Below are 24,465 nucleotides of genomic sequence, written 5' to 3'. Positions count from 1 at the left end.
GTGAGAATTTGTTTTTAGCCGACTGAACATGTTCAATCTGCATTTGTTGGATCATGGAACTTCAGAGTAATGTGATATGATTTTCCAACAAATGGAAACAAACTTTGACTTCATCTGACCAGGTGCTTCATGTAAAATGTCTTTTTAGCCCTGCGTGGTGTGGCAGTGTGAACATAACAGTATATTTTCCAAAACTTTCTAAATACAACGCCCAACTTGTTTGTCAGTGTGTCTTTTAAGGAGAACAATTCTTAAAAGAGCCAGCGTTTTTTCACTTTAAGCGACTTTCTTACCAAAGGAATGCTTCTAGAACTATTGGCAAAATTAAGTAATATTTATTGTGTTCGCACCAAATTAACTAGGAACAATTTTAGTTACAGGAACATCACTTGGAGGCACTAAATTAGCTTCTATTTCAGAGAATTATCAAATTCAGCACAATCGAAACAACCAGTGATGCTGACTGAGCAAACACACGCAACACATAACATCAGCACAGTTTTTTTAAAGTGTTCCAAACACAAGAGAAACTCCCTTGTTAGTGGTGTTTACCAGTCAACTCCAACTGTAGTGATATGTAGCATTACAACTTGTCATTGGTCATCATAATGACATTGTTGTTCAGTTATAATGAAACCCACAACACACAGTGAAAACTCTCTTTTGGCATCTTTGTTTTAATGAATGTAAAGAACTGTTTAATTAATGAAAAGCTTCTTCATGGAACCAAAATGATTTCTCTTTCTTTTGACTCCAAATTCTACCAGAGAAGAACATTTTTTGGTTCCCCAAAGAGCCCTACATCCAACAGATCTTCACATTTTTTAAATTAAACATTTTGTATTAGTCTAAACAGCCTTTTGTGGAATGAAAAGTTCGCATGAATGTTGAGAGTTCATCAGGAAATGATCAATGCCACTAAATAGCCTTTATTTTAAGTGTGCAGAAGACTTTTGGTTCAAGCAAACAGTGTATAAAGATTGATTATAAATTTATTCCAATAGACTTTGATGTTAGCTTGTTGCTAACCTAATGGCAAAATATTGAAATGCGTATAAAAAAAACATTAAATAAACTAAAACCAGGGCTTAATTTCTACCGGAACACGCCGGATCTGGAACCTCTGAAATCTGATCCGGCACCTGATTTTACAGATCCCCCTCCTCAACCGGCCTCCGACCCTGTCCGCTGTTCACTTTCTCCCCAACCCCATTTATATTCATCCTTTTTTTTGTCCTTCGTCCTCGCAAATTACAAATAAGGCACTGACTTAAACTACTAACGAAACTGATCCATTCACTGAGGATTCGGATATATTTACTGGACACAAAATATAAAGTCAATCATTTTTTTTAGCTTATATCTTGTATCCGGTAGAAAATTTTTTGTGGGGAAATACCTTTGAAATGATGTCCTCCATTTCACTCCTGGCTTTATAAGTGCCATCATCATAGCGAAAGCGGTACAACACCTGCTCGTTCTTGAACTGGTGCTTATCTGACACTATGAAGAAAAACACACAAAGAGACACACCATGAGCTGAAAGTGAGCTTTTGATGCATTTTCTTAGTCTCCCTTTGCTTCTCAGGCACTGATAAACATGTATGTGGAGATGTGTGATTAATCGAAGTGTGTACGTGCCATCGCCACACAAAAGCCTGCATGACCTCTCCTTGAATGCTGCCAGCGTATTATTGATCGACTGCCTGAGCCCTTACACTTGGATTTATTACTCCAATGCCTCTGGTGTTTGTCAGTTTTCACTGTGTCACAATCCCCTGGCTGTAATATAAAGGTATGATGCTCCCCAAAGCACTGCATCTTATGAATTATTCAGAAGTATGCCGTTCTCAACAACATCCAGTATGTCCCGTTACTATCCAGACTGCCCATCATCTGTAGGGGATCTCAGTGAGCGCCGGCCAACGAGACATACGTGCCAGATTTGTAGAGTGTAAATCTGTCGAATGGGGATTTTTAACAGTCCTCTGTTTGTATAAACAGTTAATAGATTGTGGTTCACTTGGCAAGACCGCTTCGAAAAACAGAGCATGGACAGCATTCGTGTTTTAGAGAGAAACCAAGAAATACACAAAAACATGTCGAAGAAATATATGAGGGGTAAGCCAGGTTAAAAGAGGAAAAGACAGAAAAATAAAGACAGACAGAGTGACTGAATGTAAGAATAACAGGTTTGTGTGAATCACTGACCCTTACACATCATTGGAGAGAGTGTTGGATAACAATGGATGACCAATCAGTTAATCTAGTTCTTTTAATATATGAAGAGTTTAGATGCAAAAACCTCTAAAAGCCATTTGAAATTTCCTTCAACAATGAGCATTTTTATCAGGCTCCTGTGTGTAGGTTCAGTAATTTCAAGTTTTTGGCAAAGAATACACATTTTTAAAGGTCTTTAAAATGAAATAACTCAACATAATCATAGGAGTCTGAGAAAAATGCTCATTTTCGATGGAAATTTCAGACGGGACTTAACTCTTTATATATTGTTTATATATTTTTGTCTGATTATTGAATATAGGGCTTCTAATATGCAATCGATTAGTCTACAACCTGCTCATACAAGCCACTAGCTGGTTGATTTTAGCACATTCCTTGATCAAAATATAGCATTACAGTGTATTCACACAACAGATGGATGGCCGAAATAATCAAGGTAGAAGCTTCTCTCACCATGATGGATGATGCCGTTCTCCAGAAGAGCTTGACCCAGGTTGATTCCCTCCTCAGCTTTACTGATCTCTCCACTCTCCAGCAGCCATGAGACAAACTCACTGAGGACATACAGAGAGAACGGTCGTATCAATCTACACACACATGCTAAAGAGGGGATTTATGGGCCACTAGTCAAAGGTACTAGGGAATTTGGATTCACTCAATCCTGCAGAGTGACTGGTGAAGACATTTCGTTGCCTTGTACTTGTACATGTGTGATGACAATAAATTGAATCTAATCTAAAAAAGAGTTCAATGAGAACACAAATCAAGATCATAACAAGCAGGGTTGCCAGTTTTGTTTTGTTTTTTAAACAAAACTAGTCAAATGGCCTGGCAAAATAATCCAGAACTGGCACAATGGCCAATCAAAACCAGCCCAGTAAAAATAAAATTCAAAATATCCCTACGCCTATTTGTAAAATAGATATTTTGCATCACTGTATGCATTAAAAATAGTTCCTTCTTTTATTGAAGGAAGAACAAGGTGAAATAATACATAAAAAAGATTTGACAAGATTTTTTTGTTACATTTTTTCCCATGAACAAATAAATAAATAAATAAATAAATAATAATTATATAAATTAAATATTTACATAGTCACAATTTTTTTGTACAGTGAGGAAGTATTTAACATCAATGTTTGCCTATTGAGTTTGATTGCATTCTCCTTTTATACATAGAGCTTTCAATTTCCCTATTAGTATTAGTTTGGGAGAAGTGTTACACCAATTTTAAAGAAAGAGATCATTGGATTCCATACTGTATAAAAACTTTTAGTGTATCCTCTAAGAGTTTGTCATTTTCTCCAATCTTAAAAACAGCATCATATCACTAAACCAGAGTGAAACTAAAGGTGGTTTACTTAATTTCCAATCAAGCAATATTCTTCTCCGAGCTATAAGAGACGCAAAGGCATAAGCGTCTTGATAATTATTGGACATGACTCCAAAAACAACCATTTCAAAACTAGGCCTAATGTGTTTTATTATATGCCTTGGACAGAATTTTAAATATACAGTAGTTGTCCAATAATAAAAACATGTGAGCCAAATCTGACATCGCTCACTTGTGTATATCTTAGAAAGTCTAGCCTTATTATAGTAAAGTCTGTGGAGGAAAATAGTTTCTTCTTTTAAGTAACTTTATAGTTAAGGTTAGTAATAATACTTATTTTGTTCCTGTAAAAATATAATTTTACATTAAATTGTTAGGACAGCTGGCATGTGTCACTTGTGACTGCCATGTGTCGAACAGTTAAAAAAACATCTCAGGCAGAAGCGAACCCTAAACTTGTTAAATAAATCTAAAATTAAGATGACTAGGAATAATAAACAAAAGAAAACAGTCAAACTAATTCTTTACAGAAAACGTAGAATAATATAATGAAGAAAACATCAAGCACCATAACGAGCTGCTTTTAAAGTATAAAAACGAATGGAAGAGGATGGGACCGGAACCAAAAAGATTCAACAAATGGCTGCGCCCGATTGTACATGAAGAATAAGGTCAATAGTGCCCCTGCACTTCTCAAAAGTATATGCTTGCTCTGTTTAAATTTGGTACAGTAAAATATTTCAACACAACCATAAAATAATAACTTATGCATTATGTCAAACCTTTCACCCATGGAATAAAAATAACAACCCATAGCAAGTGTTGAAAAGTATTCCAAATCTGCAGGAAAACCACTTACTTACAACCCCGATAGGAAGCTGCATTTGTTTGAAAGTTTGAAAAATTCTTTAGGGAATGACATGAAAAAAGCATCATAACAGTTTTCCAACCATTATAATGACACAGAAATATTGCTTGTATCTAACAATATATATATATAGAGCTAATAGTCACTAATAGTCTATATAGTCACTAGCTAAAGTCACATGTAGCTAGTCATATTTAAGTATCAATACAATTAGCTTAATTAAGAATTTATTAGAATATGTTGTTTAGTTTAAAAAATACTCTTGTCAAGCATTGTTTAAATATGCTTGACAAGAGTATTTTTTAAACTAAACAGAACATATTCTAATGAATTCTTAATTAAGCTAATTGTTTTGATACTTAAATATGACTAGCTACATGTGACTTTAGCTAGTCTGAGTAAACAGCCAAAAGAAAATCTCAAGAAGAGCAATTAAATCATAAACTGCTTTAATGCGGGCTGGGGAGGAATTCCAGCGATTGCATGTCTGAGGTGGCGAATCTAACGTTGTGTGTGATCGCATGTGTGTGACTTCATGCCTGAATTGTGTATGACTGCTGCGTGAGAAACTGTGAATCCCATTAGATTCAGGGACGGAAATAAGCAGCGTGTGTAAACAGCTATGACGCCTTACAGGGAATGTGAGAAGGGTGTGTATATGTGTGTGTGTGTGTGTGTGTGCGTGTGTGTGTGTGTGTGTGTGTGTGTGTGTGTGTGTGTGTGTGTCTGAAATGCTGAACAACAGCAGCGAGGGGTGAGGGGTCGAACGAGAGGATGGGTTAACAGATGGAGCAGGACGAGAGGAGAAGATGTGGGTGCCAAAGACGCCCCTTATCCAGCCAGTACATTGAGACAAGCAGATTCCCAATTCATTTCTCACCTGAACACACGACTGCTCTGCCCTCTACATCTCCTTCAGATCAGCTGACGGCAAGCACAACTTGATGAACTCCTACCCTTGATAAAGCATTGTCCTCCACTGTTAAAACTTGATCAGGATTACTGACTTTTCTATGTGACTTAATAATACTTTAACATGCATTAGCCATAAGTAAAAATGTTATGATTAAAGCCAAATCACTCTCTTATGCAAATAATACTGTATCTTGTTCTCTCCCTCTATCTCTCTCTATACAGTGATGACACAAGCTGGATTCAAATTCAGAGGCTGCATCCTTCAATATTGAAGCATTCCAAATAATAATCACTGAATATTTGAAATGAATCCCTAACATCATATCAGCACTTTCTAACTGTTTAATAGACAAATATGAGAAAAAAGTATGATAAATGAGTCAGTATTTGCGTACGCAATCAAAAAAGCTCATCTAATGCCTCTGGTTATTGCATTCATGTATTTTTTAGGGGGTTTTCACCTTTAATTTCGATAGGATAGTGAGGGTTACAGACAGGAAAGTTTTGGGAGCAGAGAGAGGGGAAGGGTCGGCAAAGGACCTTGAGCCAGGAATCGAACTCGGGTCGCCGTGAGCACCATGGTGCTATCTGTCTGCGCACTTAACCACTGGGCTATTGGCATAGACGTTATTGCATTCATTAGCTCAACAGAAACATAATGCTGTACAGATACCACAACAGCATTGATGGTTATTTTAACTGTACAGGGTCATCTATTTGCATCTCAAATGTTTTGCCTCTTAATTTAATTGGGTATTTTTGTTCATTTTGTAGCATCTGGTATGCAATGAATTTACTAAATATTTTGGTCATCAAAGTTTTATGTGATCGGCCAAATGTACAGTATAGTCCATTCACAACCACAAAAGTCTGGCACCAAAAGGGTGGAACTATACACTACCTGACAAAAGTCTTGTCGTTGATCCCAGTTGTAAGTGCAACAAATAATAACCTGACTTGCAGTTGATCGTTTGGAAAAGTGTCAGAAGGTAGATTTTTCAGATTAATTGTTTACTGCATCCCAATCATCACTAATACTGCAGAAGACCTATTGGACCCAAGATTCTCTCAGAAATCAGTCAAGTTTGGTGAAGGAAAAATCATAATTTGGGGTTACATTCAGAATGGGGGAGTGCAAGATATCTGCAGAGTGGATGGCAACATCAACAGCCTGAGGTATCAAGACATTTGTGCTGACCATTACATTACAAACCACATGAGAGGGCAAATTCTACAGCAGGATAGCGCTCCTTCTCATACTTCAGCCTCCACATCAAAGTTCCTGAAAGCAAAGAAGGTCAAGGTGCTCCAGGATTGGCCAGCCTAGTCACCAGACATGAACATTATTGAGCATGTCTGGGGTAAGATGAAGGAGGAGACATTGAAAATGAATCTAAAGAATCTTGATGAACTCTGTGAGTCCTGCAAGAACGCTTTGTTTGCTGTTCCTGATGACTTTATTAATAAATTATTTGAGTCATTGCAGAGATCTATGGATGCAGTCCTCCAAGCTCATGGGAGTCGTACACAATATTAATTCTGTTTCCACTGCACCTTGACTTTATATTCTATACTGGACATTATTTCTGCTAAGTGACAAGACTTTTGTCTAAGCAAAGTCAGACCTTACTGTCCCATTTAAATTATTATAAATAAAGGCATGATCATATTTTATTTTGGTAAAATAGAGGCCTTTGCCTTTTATATAAGCCATTTCTTATTCCAAATGATCAGCTAGAAGTCAAGTTATTATTTGTTGTTCCTAAAACTTGGATAGATGACAAGACTTTTGTGAGGTAGTTTAGACTCAGTGCTAAACACAGCAATCGTCACTTGCATGTGCAACAAGACATGGAAAAGACAACATAGGAAACACCATTTTTAAATACATTGTAATATTAGTCAAGTTCAAGCCAAGTCAAGTCGAGCTTTATTGTCATTATGGAAATGTCTCAACCTATTCATAACTAACAAACCAGAGGGGCAATCTAACTATGCTAACTATGACGGCATGCAGTAATGAACCATGCTCAGACAAAGACTGTCATCTTTTTGTGACAAACAGCCACATGTCAAGAAGCAAGAACAGATCTGTATGTCCTCTATTGTTGTTTATGGGGCCATTCATTTTTACGTTTAAAATGTGTGGAAATCAGACTCGCACCACTTCCTTACTGCATTTGCATGTATACATTTGAAATAACAAAATTGAGTGCATGGATGTCATTATATGGGAAAGGCTCATATGGCTTTCTTTGAGCGAGAATGATGACAACTGCAATTTCCTAATGTTCACCACACCTACCAAGTAAGGGTACTATTGGCAGTGTACCAAACCAAACAGTTGTGTAATGTATTATACTGTACTGTATTGCTCAGTGAAAGTGAGTAATTAGAAACTACCATTTGAATGTGTGATGATCATCTGATACCAAACAGGGCCTATCGATAAAACCTGATCTACATTTATTTTTTAAGGTGTAAAAAATGTATTTAAAAAACAATATGTAACAGAATGACTATAAATGCAATGATAGGCTGTAAATCAGTCTACTAGATGCAAAAGTATGTAGAATATTCGTGTTCAATGTGATGCTTAATGTTCCTGACAACTCTTGTAGTCCAACAAAAATCTCACCTATTTGTGAAACAAGGTGCTCGTCATTGCACAATTTCTTATATTGAAAGACGCTTTTTATTGGTTGGATTCTCAGAGTTGGGGTAAAATTGATTGGTTCAAAATATGGTTTTGTGATCTGGTTTGAAAACAAAAATGTGCTTCTAAACCTGAGTAGAGGCTGGATTTGAGAACAGCTTCAAAAATCTCCTCTATAAAATCTCCAATACTCAAACAAGTCTACCAGTAATTAAATACTCAATGCTTTCTTTGACAACTAATAAAAAAAACTATGACAATATTAGTCAATGAAAGCATGGTAATCACATAATCAAGGCTTTCTCACAAACATTTATGATGGGGTTATGTGGAAATGTAAGGGCCTGCTTACAAAGCCTTTATGTGCAGCTCTGAAGGAAGAGGGTTAGGCAGTGAGGGCTATGAAAGAGCGCAGTGAAATGAAGCAGACAGTGAGTCTGCTGTGATTACATAAGTCTCTAACTCAGATTGGCAGGAAGAGGAAGGGGTGGAGGTGGGCGTCCCTGGGGTGAATTAATTAGTGTTTATGTAACTCATTAATATTCTCCACTGCTAACGCACACAGAGCTCCCTCACATGCCAGAGATGTGTGTGAAGATGTCTATCTATATCTGTCTGATTATGCATGTATGTGTGAGTTTGACAGAAAAGGATATAATGAGATATTTAAGACTATAATTTTGACTTTAATTATGACAAAGTTGATAAGTAAATAAAAAACAGTGCTGAGTACTAAACATATTATAATAAAATAGGTTAGTAAATAAAAAAATTAAAAAATTTAAAAAATAAACAAATAGTTCATGTACAACATTAGCAAGCAAATTGATCATACTGGTCCCATGAATTTAACTTCTTGGTTTCTTAAACTATTAATGTATTCATTTGAAGGGCGAGTCAAAAGCTTCTGTGATTATAGACTGCAGATGCTTTCAATAAAGTCCACTTTGTATAAAACCACAATCTCTTTTTATTGTATTGGCTATTCTAAGCTCAAATGCTTAATTTGTCAAAACAAAACAAAACACAAACAAGCAAAACAAAAACCAAATACAAAACAAAACAAACACAAAACAAAACAAACACAAACACAAACAAAAACGAAACAAAACACAAAGAAGCAAAACAAAACACAAAGAAGCAAAACAAAAACCAAACAAAACAAAACAAAACAAAACAAAACAAAACAAAACACAAAACAAAAAACTAAACAAAAACAAAACCCAAACACAAAACAAAACAAAACAAAAAACAAAGCAAAACAAAAAACAAAGCAAAACACAAAGAAGCAAATCAAACACAAAACAACACAAACAAAACAAAACAACAAAACAAAACAAAAAGAAGCAAAACAAAAACCAAACACAACAAAAAACAAAAACAAAAAAAAACTAAACAAAAAAAACAAAACAAAAACAAAACAAAACAAAACAAAACAAAACAAAACAAAACAAAACAAAACAAAACAAAACAAAACAAAACAAAACAAAACAAAACAAAACAAAACAAAACAAACAAAACAAAACAAAACAAAAAACAAAACAATTCATTAAAGAAATACAGTGATATTTAGATTAGATACAAGCAGAATCTGAAAGGGTGGTACAAGCCAGAGATGAGAGAAATAGGCCAAGTTCGAGCAGTAGCAGGGCATTTGTCCACATTAACAGCTGAACCGCTCGGCTGTTCCTGGACTGGGATTGTGGTCTATTCTCAGGCGGATGCGCAAGCCAGCAAACAACAGAGCCAATCACAGCTGCATTCACCTGGACCACCGTGGCTGAAACGCACCAATAATTGTGTTCTGAGGGAGCAGTGCGAAATTCACCCAGTCAGGTGTTGACAGCAGAACAACAGAACAGCTGAGGCCACGAGGCCAGAGACGGTCAGCTTTTTATACCACCTCAGCGGAAGTGTTACTTCAACTGGATTTCAGTCTAGCTAGCCTTTCAAGAAAAAAAAAAGATGATAACAAAAGCTACTGACACCATTTGATTAAATACAGTTGAAATCAGAATTATTAAACCCCATTTGAAATATATATATATATTTTTTTAGATTTCGCAAATGATGTTTAACAGAGTAAGGAAATTTTCACAGTATGTCTGATAATATTTTGTCTTTTGGAGAAAGTCTTATTTGTTTTATTTCGGCTAAAATAAAAGCAGTTTATAATTAAAAAAAAAAACATTTTAAGATCAAAATTATTAGCACCTTTAAGCTACATATTTTTTGATAGTCTACAGAACAAACCATCGTTATACAATAACTTGCCTAATTATCCTATCCTGCCTAGTTAACCTAATTAACCTAATTAAGCATTTAAAAGTCACTTTAAGCTGCATAGAAGAGAAAAATATCTAGTAAAATACTATTTACTGTCATCATGGCAAATAAAATATAAATAAAATAAATCAGTTATTAAAGATGAGTTATTAAAACTATTATATTTAGAAATGTGTTTGAAAAATCATCTCTCAGTTAAAAAAAATTGGAGAAAAAAGTAAACAGGGGGGCTAATAATTCAGGGGGTTTAATAATTCTGACTTCAACTGTATATAAGAAAGTAAATGACATTTTAAAATCCTATTTTGTTGTTTGTTATTATTAATATGGCACAATACATTGACAATTGTGGATCGTGAACTGAATATGTAATTTACATTTTTTAAATTTCAAAAATATTAATTTACAATAAGATTTAAATAAGTTTTCTAATAACTCACTTATTTTATCTTTGCCATGATGACAGTAAATAATATTTGACTTGATATTTTTCAAGGCCCTTCTATACAGCTTAAAGTGACATTTAAAGGCTTAACCAGGTTAATTAGGTTATACGCCGGTTAGGGTAATTAGCCAAGTTATTGTATAATGATGGTTTGTTCTGTAGACTATCGAAAAAATAATTTAGCTTAAAGGTGCTAATAATTTTGACCTTAAAATAGGTTTTAAAAAATTAAAAACTGCTTTTATTCTAGCCGAAATAAAACAAATAAGACTTTCTCCAGAAGAAAAAATATTATCAGACATACTGTAAAATTTCCTTGCTCTGTTAAACATCATTTGGGAAATATTTAAAAAAAGAAAAAAAATTCAAAGGGGGGCTAATAATTCTGACTTCAACTGTATGTACTATATTAGTATATACTGTTGTTTGTAATCATTAGTAATTAATCTGAAACAATCTGAAAATAAATTTAAAATAGAATTCTCAAAATGATTTAAAAACGCATACTATTAAAATAAAACAAATAATCTTTTCTTATTTTATAAGATGCAATACAGAAATTACAATGTTCTACAAACAGTGAGATGTGCTATATTCGGTTCAGACAGCAAACAACAGTGTGAACTGAAAATATCTGAAGACTTTGTACATTGTCATTGCTTTTTTTTGATGTTTTGCAATAAAAAAGTAAAAAAACATCGTTCAAAGTCTTCAGATGTCTTCAGTTCATATTGTTGTCAGTGTTACTCTACCATAGTGCATGCAAACTTACTTTTTACTTATTTATTGGAGTTAAATGCTACTCTTTATTAAAAATTAAATTGAAGTAGAATGCTAAGCCTTGAAGGGAAATAGTTTTTGTGTCTGTGGTTGTTTAAACAAAATCTTCATTGGATGAAGCAGCGTGTGACCATAAACAGCAAACTATTATATTATAAAACACCTGATCTGTCATGTTATGCAAAATGCTAGCAGCGCTGCTAGTTTGATTGATTTCTTCACTAATCTGTTCAATAGAACTGCCATGCAGATTTATAAAAGAAATGATCCTAATATCTGCCATATTGAATATTTGTAGCCCTTTAAAACAGCATCAGTTGGACCACAGCACTGTTTTTCCTGCTTATCTACTAATGCACTGCAAAAAGGGAATTTTAATTGGTGTGTGGAATCTCTCCTCTCAAGTCCCAAACACACACACACACTGTAGTTCAAAGTTTAATGGTGTACATAGCACTCATTGTTCATTCATGGTGTTGAAAGACTGACTGAGCGAGCGACAAAGAACGAGAGAGGGAAAAATGAAGAGAGATACACAGACAGAGAGAGAGAGAGAGAGAGAGAGAGAGAGAGAGAGAGAGAGAGAGAGAGAGAGAGACTGAATGCAGATTTCTCTCTAATGAAGGCTTTTTTTTTTTACTGGGAATGTCTGTGTCCAATGGGGTGCTTGGCAGTGAGCTTGGGAAAGCATTTCCAAGTGTGTGTATGTGTGTGTGTGCATTTTCATTCATGCAGGGGCCTCTTGGATTAGGATGACTTGCAAGATATTTAGGAGCTGGTCAGATGGTGTAAAAGCAGCCGAGGGGAAGGTGCATGGGAACTGACAGAGCGGAAGGTAAACCAAGGAGAATCTCCAAAATGTACTACATAATGGTCAAGACTTACTTTCCCAAGAAGCACTTGGGCACGTTGGTGAGTTTCCTGCGGCGGTCTTTGATGAGGTGTCTGTTCTTGGTCATCATCATGTGGTAGAGCTTCTCTCCCTTCTCTGCAATCATGACGTAGGCATCACGCTCCATCCCCAGTTTCAGACCTGACAATAAAAATGAGATGAAAGGAGTCAAAGACCCTAAATAAAAGCAAAACTTTAAAAAGTAGCAATATGAAAAACAAAACAAAACAAAAAACAACAAACCATAATAAAAGCAGAAAGTTGTCAGCATTATGAAAATAAAATAAAACAAAAAAACAACAAAACGAAACAAAACATTCATTCATTCATATTCTTTTCGGTTTAGTCCCTTTATTAATCTGGGGTCACCACAGCGGAATGAACCGCCAACTTATTCAGCATATATTTTACGCAGTGGATGCCCTTCCAGCCACAACCCAACACTGGGAAACACCCATACACTCTTGCATTCACACACATACACTTTGGCCAATTTAGCTTATTCAATTCACCTATAGCGCATGTCTTTGGACTGTGGGGGAAACCGGAGCACCTGGAGGAAACCCACACGAACACGGAGGAGAGCATGCAAACTCCACACAGAAATGCCAACTGACCCAGCCGGGGCTCGAACCAGCAACCTTCTTGCTGTGAGGCAATCGTGCTACCCACTGTGCCACGGTGACACCCCCAAAACACCAACAAAACAAAAGCAAATTTATTTAAACAATTTTAAAATGAAATTTTATTTAATTTAACGAAGCAAATGGGACTTATTTATTAAACAAAACAAGTCAACTGTCTCTTTAAATGCTTTAATAAGTTATTTTTAGAAAATTATATTCATACAATTTAAACATTAAAATATGTAATTAAACATCAATAGGCATTACATATGAAACAACCTAATTAAAAATGCTACAAATAAACAAAAACAAACATTTATGAATAAAATGAGCCTTAGTCAATATTATAATACTTTAAGTGTATGTTTTATATATAATTAAAATTAAATTAAAATATTAAATTAAATATTTATTCATGAAATGCATGCAAATAAATACATGACAAAAATACAGAGTAATTACCTAAAAGGAGCAACCAATATTTAGGAAACAATTATTCAAGTCCATGTATATTGTGTTCTGTAAATAGTGTAATTGCAAACTGTCATACTTAATTCAATGAATCACTTTGTGTCTAGACCTGTAACAATGGTTATAAAGGATTTTTAGAGGATGTAGAGGGATATCTTTCAGTAAAATACATTTTATTTTGAAAGCAGGAAAAAATATTCACTACTGATCAAAAGTTTTTAGTTTTTTTTTCATGTTTTATAAAGAATATTATTCTGTTCATCAAGGCGGCATTTATTAAATGTAAAAAAATGTAAATTGTTAAATTCTTATTTATTTATTACTTATTGTATGTAGTTTCAAATTAAATTATTACTCCAGTCATTACTGCTTTTATTACTATTACAATTATTATTATTATTATAATAATAATAATAATAATAATAATAATAATAATAATAATAATAATAATAATAATAATAATAATAATAATAATAATAATAATAATAATAATAATAATAATAATAATTAATATTCAAGTGATTTCTGAAGCTCATGTGACTCTGAAGACTGGAGTAATGAAGCTGAGAATTCATCTTTAAAATCACTGTTATAAGTTATTCAATTAAATTAGAAACTACTTTTGAACAGTTATTTTACACTCTCAGAAATAAACATACGTGAGCTGTCACTGGGTGGTACCTTTTGGTACACATTTGTACTTTTTTTTTTTTTTTTTTTAGGTACAAATATGTACCCTTGAGGAATTAATATTGACCTTTTAGGCTCGTGTACCTTTATTTCTGAGTGTGTATAGTGCAATACCATTTCACAATTTTACAATTTGTACTGTATTTTTGTTGAAATAAATGCATCCTTGGTGAGCAGGAGAAGCTTTTTTAAAGCATTTAAAAATCATACTGACCAAACTTTAGGCCGGTGTATATTTAAAACTTAAAAATATTGGGTGTTAAATATGAGGACGCACCTAAACCTACCATTTCAGACCATTCTGTCGTATAGTATTTTCTAGCGGTTCCTCTAAATCAGTGTGGGTGTTGCTGCGTCAGTTAATGTTTAGGTGAGGTCGAGAGGAAACCCTGGTTTAACTGATTTTATTATAAGACGCTGGTTTTGCGTTTTCACACGTGCACATGCATTCTGCTCTTGAGGTGTTTTGGTGGGTGGAGGCTCCAAATTAGTCTTGAGTCAAATTCAATCACCATTAAAAAAAGTATTTTTTTTCAAAAAACAATGATAAACTGAAGCAAAAACTCTGCCAAATGCTTATTAAACATTTCTCAAATCAGGTGACCCAAAGCAATGCTTATAATCATTGTCTTTCTGCACTTCTGCATGAGCGACAAGATGTGGTTAACAAGGTGAGAACACATGCAGCTATAGATGCAGATAAAAGCCTCCGCTAGAGTGTTGGCAGTTTCCTGAAAATGTCTAAAAAGAACAGAGCCCATTATAAACTGTGCAACAGTGCAATGCAACTCTGCCTTGTTTATATTAGTAAAACAACGGAAACATGACTAAGTATACTTAAGATTAAGTAGGCTGCTAAAAAAAAAACAACACACCACCAGTCATACGAAGCTGAAAAATAGTTGTCTAATGCATTCTTGTTCATGATTTCTATTTGACAATTAAATTCTATTATGATCCTTTACTAATGAGTGCCCAAGGCTGAATATTAAAGGGGTGATCCACAATGTTTTTTTTAAGGTTTGATTGTGTTTCTGGGGTGCAAAACAACGTGTGTTCGTAATTCATTTGTAAAAAATCACGTTATTTGTTCACATATCTTACCTTCATTTTACACAGCTACTGAACTAACATGGAAACGACCATCATATTTCCTGGTTCCTCCTATAAGGCCCGCCCTCTAAGGGCTCTGATTAGTCAGCTAACGTAATGTTTTGTGATTGGCGGATCGGCTTCACGTCACCAGGAAACGTCATGCCTCTCTTGCATGCTGTCTGTCAGACTGTAAATAATGTCAGTGAGGCTATTTCAGTTTGAGCCTGAGTCAGGACACCGCTGAACCCATGCAAACGCGACTCTTGCAAGATGTTACTGAAAGGTATGGGTTTTTTTCGTTTGTTGGTAAGAGGAGGAATGTGGTCAAGCCATCAGCATTTCATTTCAGCATCCCATTTAGTGTATATAGAAAATGGTACATTATAAGATGGCTGTAAAGCCTCCGTTTCTAATAGATAGCAGGTAAAAAGGTCTACTTTGGTTTTTCGTTCACTTTTCTGAGGTTTAATCACATCATAAAAATGCAATCGTAATCACATTGTACCGTAGTAAGGCTACGACAAATTAAAACGCACTTAGGGTATTTATAAAGAGTATGTTTATGCTGACTAAATAAATGAAAATATACTGAAAGCACGGACAAACCTATTCTGAAAACAACCCACTTTTATAAATAAATAAATATTGTGGCTCACAATACACAGCTTCTTCTTTTATTGTAGGCTGACACCAGCACTTGACTGCGACCAATTGTAAAATCTGTCCTTTGTAAAATGCTTTGCACAGAGAGCTACATGTTTTTTATAATATTTTGAAACATAATTAAAAATGAATTCTAACCACTTCTCTCTTTGTGTCACATCCCTTGGAAGGCCAAATAGTTAAACAGAACAAGATCCATAGAAATAGCAGTGTTTGGACAGCATTTTCCTTTCTCTACTAATGCGTCTGTGACCACGCCCCTTCGCTGCACGAGGTGTGTGCGCAGTGAATGCGCGTAACCTGGGACGTTTGTGATCTCATTAGCCCGGATGTATTTTTTTGTAGTCCCCAAATTCGTACTATTTTACAATTTTAATTAAATGGTTACATTTAATTATTTTTAATAATTATGTAAAATAATACACAATAAACATCTACCAAATTAAATTGAAACAGTAGCTACACCACGTACTACTTGGTAATGATTTGATTCGACTGAATAAAAAGTCAAGGCAAATATTCACGTTTTGCCATCCATTGAAACAAAAGGTGATGTTAAAGAGCGAGTGTGAATGGGATTGCAGCTGATGGCGTGTTCAGATGTGGCGGCAGCTGCAATGGCTCTCATTCAGAGCTCTTTACTGTGTCTGAGAGCCCGGAGAGAGAGAGACAGAGAGACAGAGAATGAGAAGAAAGAGAGAAGCCACCGGCAGCTGCAGTTCTCGCCCACAAAGACTTTTTTCAGGAGGTGTTCACGGCAGCTGTACGAGGCTCCAATTCAATCAAGTCAAAAGCAAAGAGGCAACACATCATTAAAAACGGCTCCTCAGAAATGACCCCAATGAAAGGTAATTTACACCTGAAGGGCTGATCTTGAATGGCAATTTAGAATAGAGCACACCTTCATTTCAAACACCAGATTGTTTTTTGTCTCATTTTGAATTAGTGCGACCAAAATCAGAGAACGCCTACCGCTGAACCGTTGATACAAGGCAGGATGGATCCATGCTTTCATGTTGATGCCAAATTCTGACCCTACCATCCAAATGTTGCAGCAGAAATCGAGACTCATCAGACCAGTCAACATTTTTCCAATCTTCTATAGTTCAATTTTGGTGAGCCTGTGTGAATTGTGGCCTCAGTTTCCTGTTCTTAGCTGACAGGAGTGGCACCCGGTGTGGTCCTCTGCTGCTGTAGCCCATCTGCCTCAAGGTTGGACGTGTTGTGCATTCAGAGATGCTCTTCTGCATATCTCGGTTGTAATAAGTGGTTATTTGAGTTACTGTTGCCTTTCTATCAGCTCGAACCAGTCTGGCCATTTTCCTCTGACCTCTGGAATCAACAAGGCATTTGCACTCACAGAACTGCTGCTCACTGGATATTTCCTTTTTCAGACCATTCTCTGTAAACCCTAGAGATGGTTGTGTGTGAAAATCGCAGTAGATCAGCAGTTTCTGAAATACTCAGACCAGCCAGTCTGGCACCAACAACCATGCCACGTTCAAAGTCACTTAAATCACCTTCCTTCCCCATTCTGATGCTCGGTTTGAACTGCAGCAGATCATCTTGACTATGTCTACATGCTTGAATGCATTGAGTTGCTGCCATGTGATTTGCTGATTAGAAATTTCCCCCACAGTCCAGAGACATGCGGTAGAGGTGAATTGGGTAGGCTAAATTGTCTGTAGTGTATGAGTGTGAATGAGTGTGTATGGATGTTTCCCAGAAATGGGTTGCAGCTGGAAGGGCATTCTCTGCATAAAACATGTGCTGAATAAGTTGGCGGTTCATTCCGCTGTGGTGACCTCGGATTAATAAAGGGACTAAGCCGAAAAGAAAATGAATGAATATTTCTTGAAATAATATACCACTAATAAGTGAATTTGAATTTCACCCCAGTGTTAAGTGTTATAAATCATCATAAAGCTCATCCTCAATGAAGCAATAACGATTTAAAATGTGGTACTAAATCTTAGAAACATTTTTTTTACTCATTCAAACTGCTGATTTTGACCAGTGCAAAACAACTTGAAATACGTAAGCATACTGTACATTAGGGGATTTTGTTTTTTAAATATTTTTTCACTAAAAATAAAACATTTAAAAACATTAAAATATTTAGTTTATTATTTAAATATGTAAAGTAATTTTTTAGCTTATTTAGGGTGCAAGAATGTTCAGCAGGACTATGTATTTGAAATGCATTATTCAAGGCACTTTTGCATGTCAAACTGTATTAATGGTAATGTGTAATTCGATGTTGTCTCTGAGCCGTACACAGAGAATTGAGGCTGAAGACTCGGACGGTCCGAGAGGTGTGACTGATGTGGCACCTGTTGGAATGGCCTCCGATTTCAAACGCTGGAAACCCAACACGACCCATAAAACTTGTGCTTTCATCTGGCAGCGCTGCATTATAGTGACGTCTCGCTCTCCCGCCAAAATAACACCACTATTATACTCTGGCTGAGGACTTTGCCTCGGACACTGGTAACTGATCCTACAAAACTAATACTTCACTCTGAAACATTAGAACTGTGGTCAGAATGGTATATTTTGGGGTTTTACTGGCGATCATGTGACCTAACAATTAGGAAAAGCCTGTAGTAAAACAAAGGCCTTAAAAGCAGAGATAACAAGAACAGGTGTGCGGCAGAGAACAGGTGTTTCATTTCCCAAGAGAACAAGAGCAGAAGAATACACAAAGACATACTAGGTAAAGCACAAAATACAAAGCACAATGAAAAAGGCTTCATTATTTTCTCTCATCAGGAGATTAAATCTGTTTATTAATTAAGGTTAGCATCTGAATCATTCATTTCTAACAATTATTTTTGTAACAATAATGTAAATTAAATTATTTTCTAAAAAATCTTTTATAATACGACCTTAATGAAAACGCAATATTTTTCATAATAAATGACTAATTTAAATTAAAACTGGAGCTGCTCCATATATCGTGAAATCTGACATTTGGTAATGATTTGATTTGATTGAATAATTCTGCTATGAGTCACAGTTGTTTGAAAAAATAATACGCTTTTTACAACATTTAGCAAACACACAAGCTAACGGGGAAAATTCACATACTGGAAATGCAAATTGCATTTATACAGTTCTTTATGCCATGGCTTGGTTTTAAAGAAATCTCACATGACTTCATATTTTACAATTATATAAAAAAAATAACACTAGGGATGCTCCAATCAGGATTTTTGCAGCCAATTCCAAGTACCGATTACATATATATATATATATATATATAATATCTTAACAATTTACAAAAAAATACCTTTCTGGCCATATCGGATATTTGACATAGATGTGTGTGTGTGTGTATGTATATATATATACATACACACACACACACATCTATGTCTAATATCCGATATGGCCAGAAAGGTATTTTTTTGTAAATTGTTAAGATATTGGTGTCTGTAGCAAGTCCAGAGACTTTTGTGTACACCATGATTCTATTTAAAATTCACTTTAATATGTGATAGGACTAAAAAGGTCATAATGAATATTTTCTCAAATCAAATGAGTAGCGGCTTGGACCTGGAAACAGTATTCCATACATCACCACTTAACAAGCGGATATGCACCCCTCATTAGCAAATCTGTGATAAAAACGAAATGCTATTGGCCGTTTTCTAAAAGAGGGAGGAGCTGCTATATGTCCTGAAATTATGTCACACGGTGAATAAAAATGCATATTTCAAAGCACTTCACAGGACTTTATATATGTGAGTGATTGAATTCAATAATTTAAACTCTTACAATGAGAAAACAGTAAAAATGCTTACTCTCTCTCTGTTCACGTTCCTTTAAAATGGCGTCTAGCCATTTCTGCTTGTCCTCAGCATTCTTGGCCATACACACAAACCACTTGTTTTTGGCCGTGTTGTGGATCTTCCAGCCATTGGTCACTGTGTAGTTGTTACTGTGGTAGTCCGCTAGAAAGACAAAGTATAAAACAGGTTGAACAGTCAGCACTGCTAGCATGAGGGCACCGATTAAATCAAACCCTTAAATCACACCAATATTTGGAACTAATTTGAAACTGATATTAATTTGATAAAATCTGTTTGCTAATGGTATAAGCAAACCAGATCAACAAAATCATCAACTATCAGATAACGCAGGCAAAGAACTATACTTTACTGTCAAGATAGATTTTTTTGAGTGTCATTGGAGTTTTTTGGGTGTTTTTCAGTCTAATGTGAAACATCTAAAATGCACTTTTAAAATGTAACTTTTGCTGTAATTTATGTCTGTAGATCTCAATTACATGACATATTTAAAGGCCTATTAACCTTTAATTACAATTTTATTTACATCTATGTTTTTCTATATCCATATTTTATTAAATGTATTCATTATATCTGTTTTTACTGATGGATTTGGTTATACATCCTTTTTTCCAGATTACATATTACATATTTTCTCAATAAAAGACAATTATGCAATTACAGTATGCAACCATTTGCATATTTAGGCAATATTTTGAAGGGCCATGAACCTCCCCCCCCCCATGATGGGCGTGGAGCTCCGCGAGCAGAGGGAGGAGTGGGAGTGGCCGGCACAGCCAAATTTATATACAAAGAAATTTAAATACAAAGAAATAAACAGCAAGTAATCTAATGCCCTGCTACATTTGTTATTCACAATTTTTATATACACATAACCACAATTTGTTATATCATTATGAATATAATCATGTTTATATAATTACTGTAAATAAGGAAGACTTCTCTCCTCCTCAATCCCTGGGTCTGAATGCAGACACAGTGGATAGCAATGAAGCAGGTCTCTTGCCCCATCTATTTCAACCTTTAGCCCTGACGGCAATCTGGCAGATTTTAAACATAGGAAAACACAGAAGCACGGATATAGGCGGTGTCTAAATAGTAACAAACTCAACTGATAAAAGACAAAGTCCGCCATTCTGCAATTGTCATACAGCTCTCCCAACAAAAATGCTTGCTGCAAACCAACAGATTTGCTGTATAAACCCTGACAGCATCACGGGGAAAAACATGCAACAAACCCTGTGGACCATGGAAACAGACACATACGACCCGTGCCGTGCACAGACGCGGTCTCACCCAATCATTGGGTCTCACAGCTTGGCAGGTCTGCTCATTCTCATGAATAATTAAGAGGCAGGGTTTTCTCATAGGATAGGAAAACTCCGCTATGAATAATAATGAGAAACCAACGTGTCATCACTCCATTAGCACACTACGTCACCACATATCCCACAACAAAAATTATTTCAAACCTGGAAGATAAAATAACTGACAAAAGCTTAAAATTATCCAGTTTACCCCACAATTAAAGCTGAAAGGTGCTAACGTTGTCTTAATTGATGCTCAACACACACAAATCTGTTAACATCTCAAAAAAGTACTCCAGGGTGTCCTGAACCTTCAAAAAAAAAAAAACAAATCACAGTTCTTAAAGTAATCGGTCAACTGGTGAAGCATAGTGATAACTATTAATAATGATATATTTACTTATTTACATTATACAAAACATTTTTTCAGCTTATTATCAAGGTTAAAACTATTACTAAACAAGTTACTGACCAAACACAAATGTTGACACGGATAATAAGATTTCTTAAACAATCTAGAGGCATTAAAAGGCCCCAAGAATTGAAAATATAGCTTTCAGATGTTAGCATCAGAATTGTTAGTTTTAAAGATATCTACAAGCTAGTGTGCCCCAAAACAGAAACACAAAATTCACATTTAGAGGATATAAAACATGTGTGATATAAACATGTAAAGCTTACATTTGTCACTTCCGCCTAAATGGATCAATGTTTTTATTCACGTCACCACATACTACAGTTTCTCATTAAATCGTAACCAATCATAAATCATAGCTCTCTAGTATCTGACATACCCCGCCCCCTTCAAGACGCTTCTCATTGGTTTTTCATTTGATGCACTTAAGCTCAACCCCTCTCACTGGCAGAGCGGTGATAAAACAAAACACCATTGGCTGTTTTTTAAAAAGGGGAGGAGTTACACTGTCGCACCCCCTTTTTCGGTTGAGATTACATCAAACATCCAATAAAATTGCAAATTTAAAAGCACTTTCTTTAATAATGCAGAAAGGTTAAACTCTTCTGATTATTTTGGGGAACTGTTAATTTCAGCATTACAGCATCTGTGGCAGCACTAAAGCAAAGCATGCGCGTGACTGAGGGCTTCAGACTGTTACTCCTGCTCCCATTTTAACCCACATCTGACAGCAGGTGAATGATTTGGAGAAATAAATGAGGTATGGAATAGGTAATGAGCAGTGCTCAATGTTGAGGTGGTATAAATAGATTTCAGAGCACTGAGAGGATTTGACGGAGGCTTTTAGCTCATGTAAAATGGAGAGAATTTATGCGTAATCGTATTTGCCACATAAGTCTGGCTCAGTAATAAACACCAGCTAAGCATTATTTGATTGTTTCTCAATAAAAACACTTACTCAGTCAAAACAAGAAGATCAGGTTGCTTAAGTTTTATACATGAGATCGATGAAGAAACATGGGGAAATTTGAAAATATAGAGTAGGATGTTCCCTATAGACATGTTAAATCGCAGATTAGTTAGTTATGGTTAATGCACAACCTGTCATTACGAAACAGCTTTGAATTGAATCCAATCTGTAGACATGTTATAAAATACATAAGACATTATAGTTTTTTTTCTTAAAAGGTTGCATAACGCAGTGCTGTTTTGCATTAATGCTGTATTTTATTGTCTTTCATTTGTTTTCAATAATCCTATATTTTGGTAAGTAAAAAAAGAGATTTATATCTAGTTATATATTTGTAAAACATAATTTACTGGATTATCCAAAAAATTATATTAAAGTAAATAATTCACTTATTCATTCTTTTTCAGGTGATTTTCTTTAGCATTTAGTTTTATAAGATTTATTTAATATGGTTAAGACCGAATTGTAGCTTTTATTAAATAAAATTTTATTACTACATATTAATATTTATTCAATTTTTTATGTTTTTGTTAATTTTACTGTTTATACAATTATATACATTATTTTAGCTGTGTTTTTTACACCACTTTAAAACAACTTTGTGACAACTAGATAACACAGCATTCATTTTTAAATATTTTAATTCAGTTAAAAAATAAAAACTGTGTCTATGTATTTATTTACTAATTTAAAATTTGGCTATTCACATAAATGATATAAAATGTCATTTCATGTGAAGATGCAACAAGGTACTGGAAATTTTCCTCAGAAAATTTGGTCCATATTGGCAGTTACTGCAGATTTGTCTGCGGCACATCCATGAAGCGAATCTCACGTTCCACCACATCCCAAATGTGCACTATTGGATTGAGATCTGGTGACTGTGGAGGCCATTTGAGTACAGTGAACTCATTGTCATTTTCAAGAAAACAGTCAGAGATGATTCACGCTTTATGACATGGAGCATTGTCCTGCTGGAAGTGGCCATCAGAAGATGGGTACACTGTGTTCATAAAGGGATGGACACGGTCAGCAACAATACTCCGGTAGGCAGTGGTGTTGACACGATGCTCAATCGGTAATAATGGGCCCAGAGATGCTCTTCTGGATACTTCGGTTGTAACGAGTAGTTATTTGAGTTACTGCTGCCTTTCTATCAGCTCGAACCAGTCTGGCCATTGTCCTGTCATCAACAAGGCATTTGCACCCACAGAACTGCTGCTCACTGGATATTTTCTCTTTTTCGAACCATTCTCTGTAAACCCTAGAGATGGTTGTGCATGAAAATCCCAGCAGATCAGCAGTTTCTGAAATACTTAGACCAGCCTGTCTGGCACCAATAACCATGCCACGCTCAAAGTCACTTAAATCATCTTTCTTCCTCATTCTGATGCTCGGTTTGAACTGCAGCAGATCATCTTGACCATGTCTACATGCCCAAATGCATTCACTTGCTGACAAGTGATTGCCTGATAACAAATTTGCGTTAACGAGTAGTTAGACAGGTGTACCTAATAAAGTGGCCGGTGAGTGTACATAAAATAATGAAATAATTCTATAAATCTATTTTTTAATTACTCATAGCATGACATAAGATTTACGCTCCTAGAAATCACCCACTCTTGCAATAAATCTGCAAATAGCCACAATATCTGCATTTCAAAAGCCATTATGTTTAATCCTCACCCACAACATGTGAGAGGTTTCATCTGTAACCTTATCCAATAAGGCAAAGCACACCAGCTAACTGATACATACACACAGATGTGGAGTATCATGTGACACTCAGAGCTTTGAAACACAAAACACGCTCTCGACTGAGGGCACATGTGGTTTAGGATGGTACTGCGACAGCGTTTTTTCAGAAAGGATGTTTTTCTCTGCGGCTCGGAGAGAAAAGAATGAGAAGTTGCACTTCCACCCTGCTACTTAAGGTGTGGTGAAAGACCAAGAGCAAGAGGTGAGAAGAGCAGCCGTTAGTTCCCCAGAGAGGTAAATTT

The 24,465-nt window shown here is 35.4% G+C and overlaps 1 protein-coding gene across 1 annotated transcript in view; it reads right to left on the bottom strand.

Moving 5' to 3' along the window:
- The window catches only part of prex1 (phosphatidylinositol-3,4,5-trisphosphate-dependent Rac exchange factor 1), a 129,143-nt gene that overhangs the window by 39,109 nt on the left and 65,569 nt on the right, over positions 1 to 24,465 (bottom strand). The window contains exons 9-12 of the mRNA XM_056464331.1: positions 19,768 to 19,917; positions 12,410 to 12,557; positions 2,695 to 2,795; positions 1,400 to 1,503 (exon numbers count right to left, since the gene is read on the bottom strand). Coding sequence (XP_056320306.1) covers positions 1,400 to 1,503; positions 2,695 to 2,795; positions 12,410 to 12,557; positions 19,768 to 19,917 — 503 coding nt within the window. The remainder of the gene's footprint in view (positions 1 to 1,399; positions 1,504 to 2,694; positions 2,796 to 12,409; positions 12,558 to 19,767; positions 19,918 to 24,465) is intronic.

The sequence above is a fragment of the Danio aesculapii genome, chromosome 8, assembly GCF_903798145.1.
Source record: "Danio aesculapii chromosome 8, fDanAes4.1, whole genome shotgun sequence".
Taxonomy (NCBI): Eukaryota; Metazoa; Chordata; class Actinopteri; order Cypriniformes; family Danionidae; genus Danio; species Danio aesculapii.
Note: the sequence above shows the minus strand (reverse complement) of the source record. Positions and strands in the feature narration are given on the sequence as shown.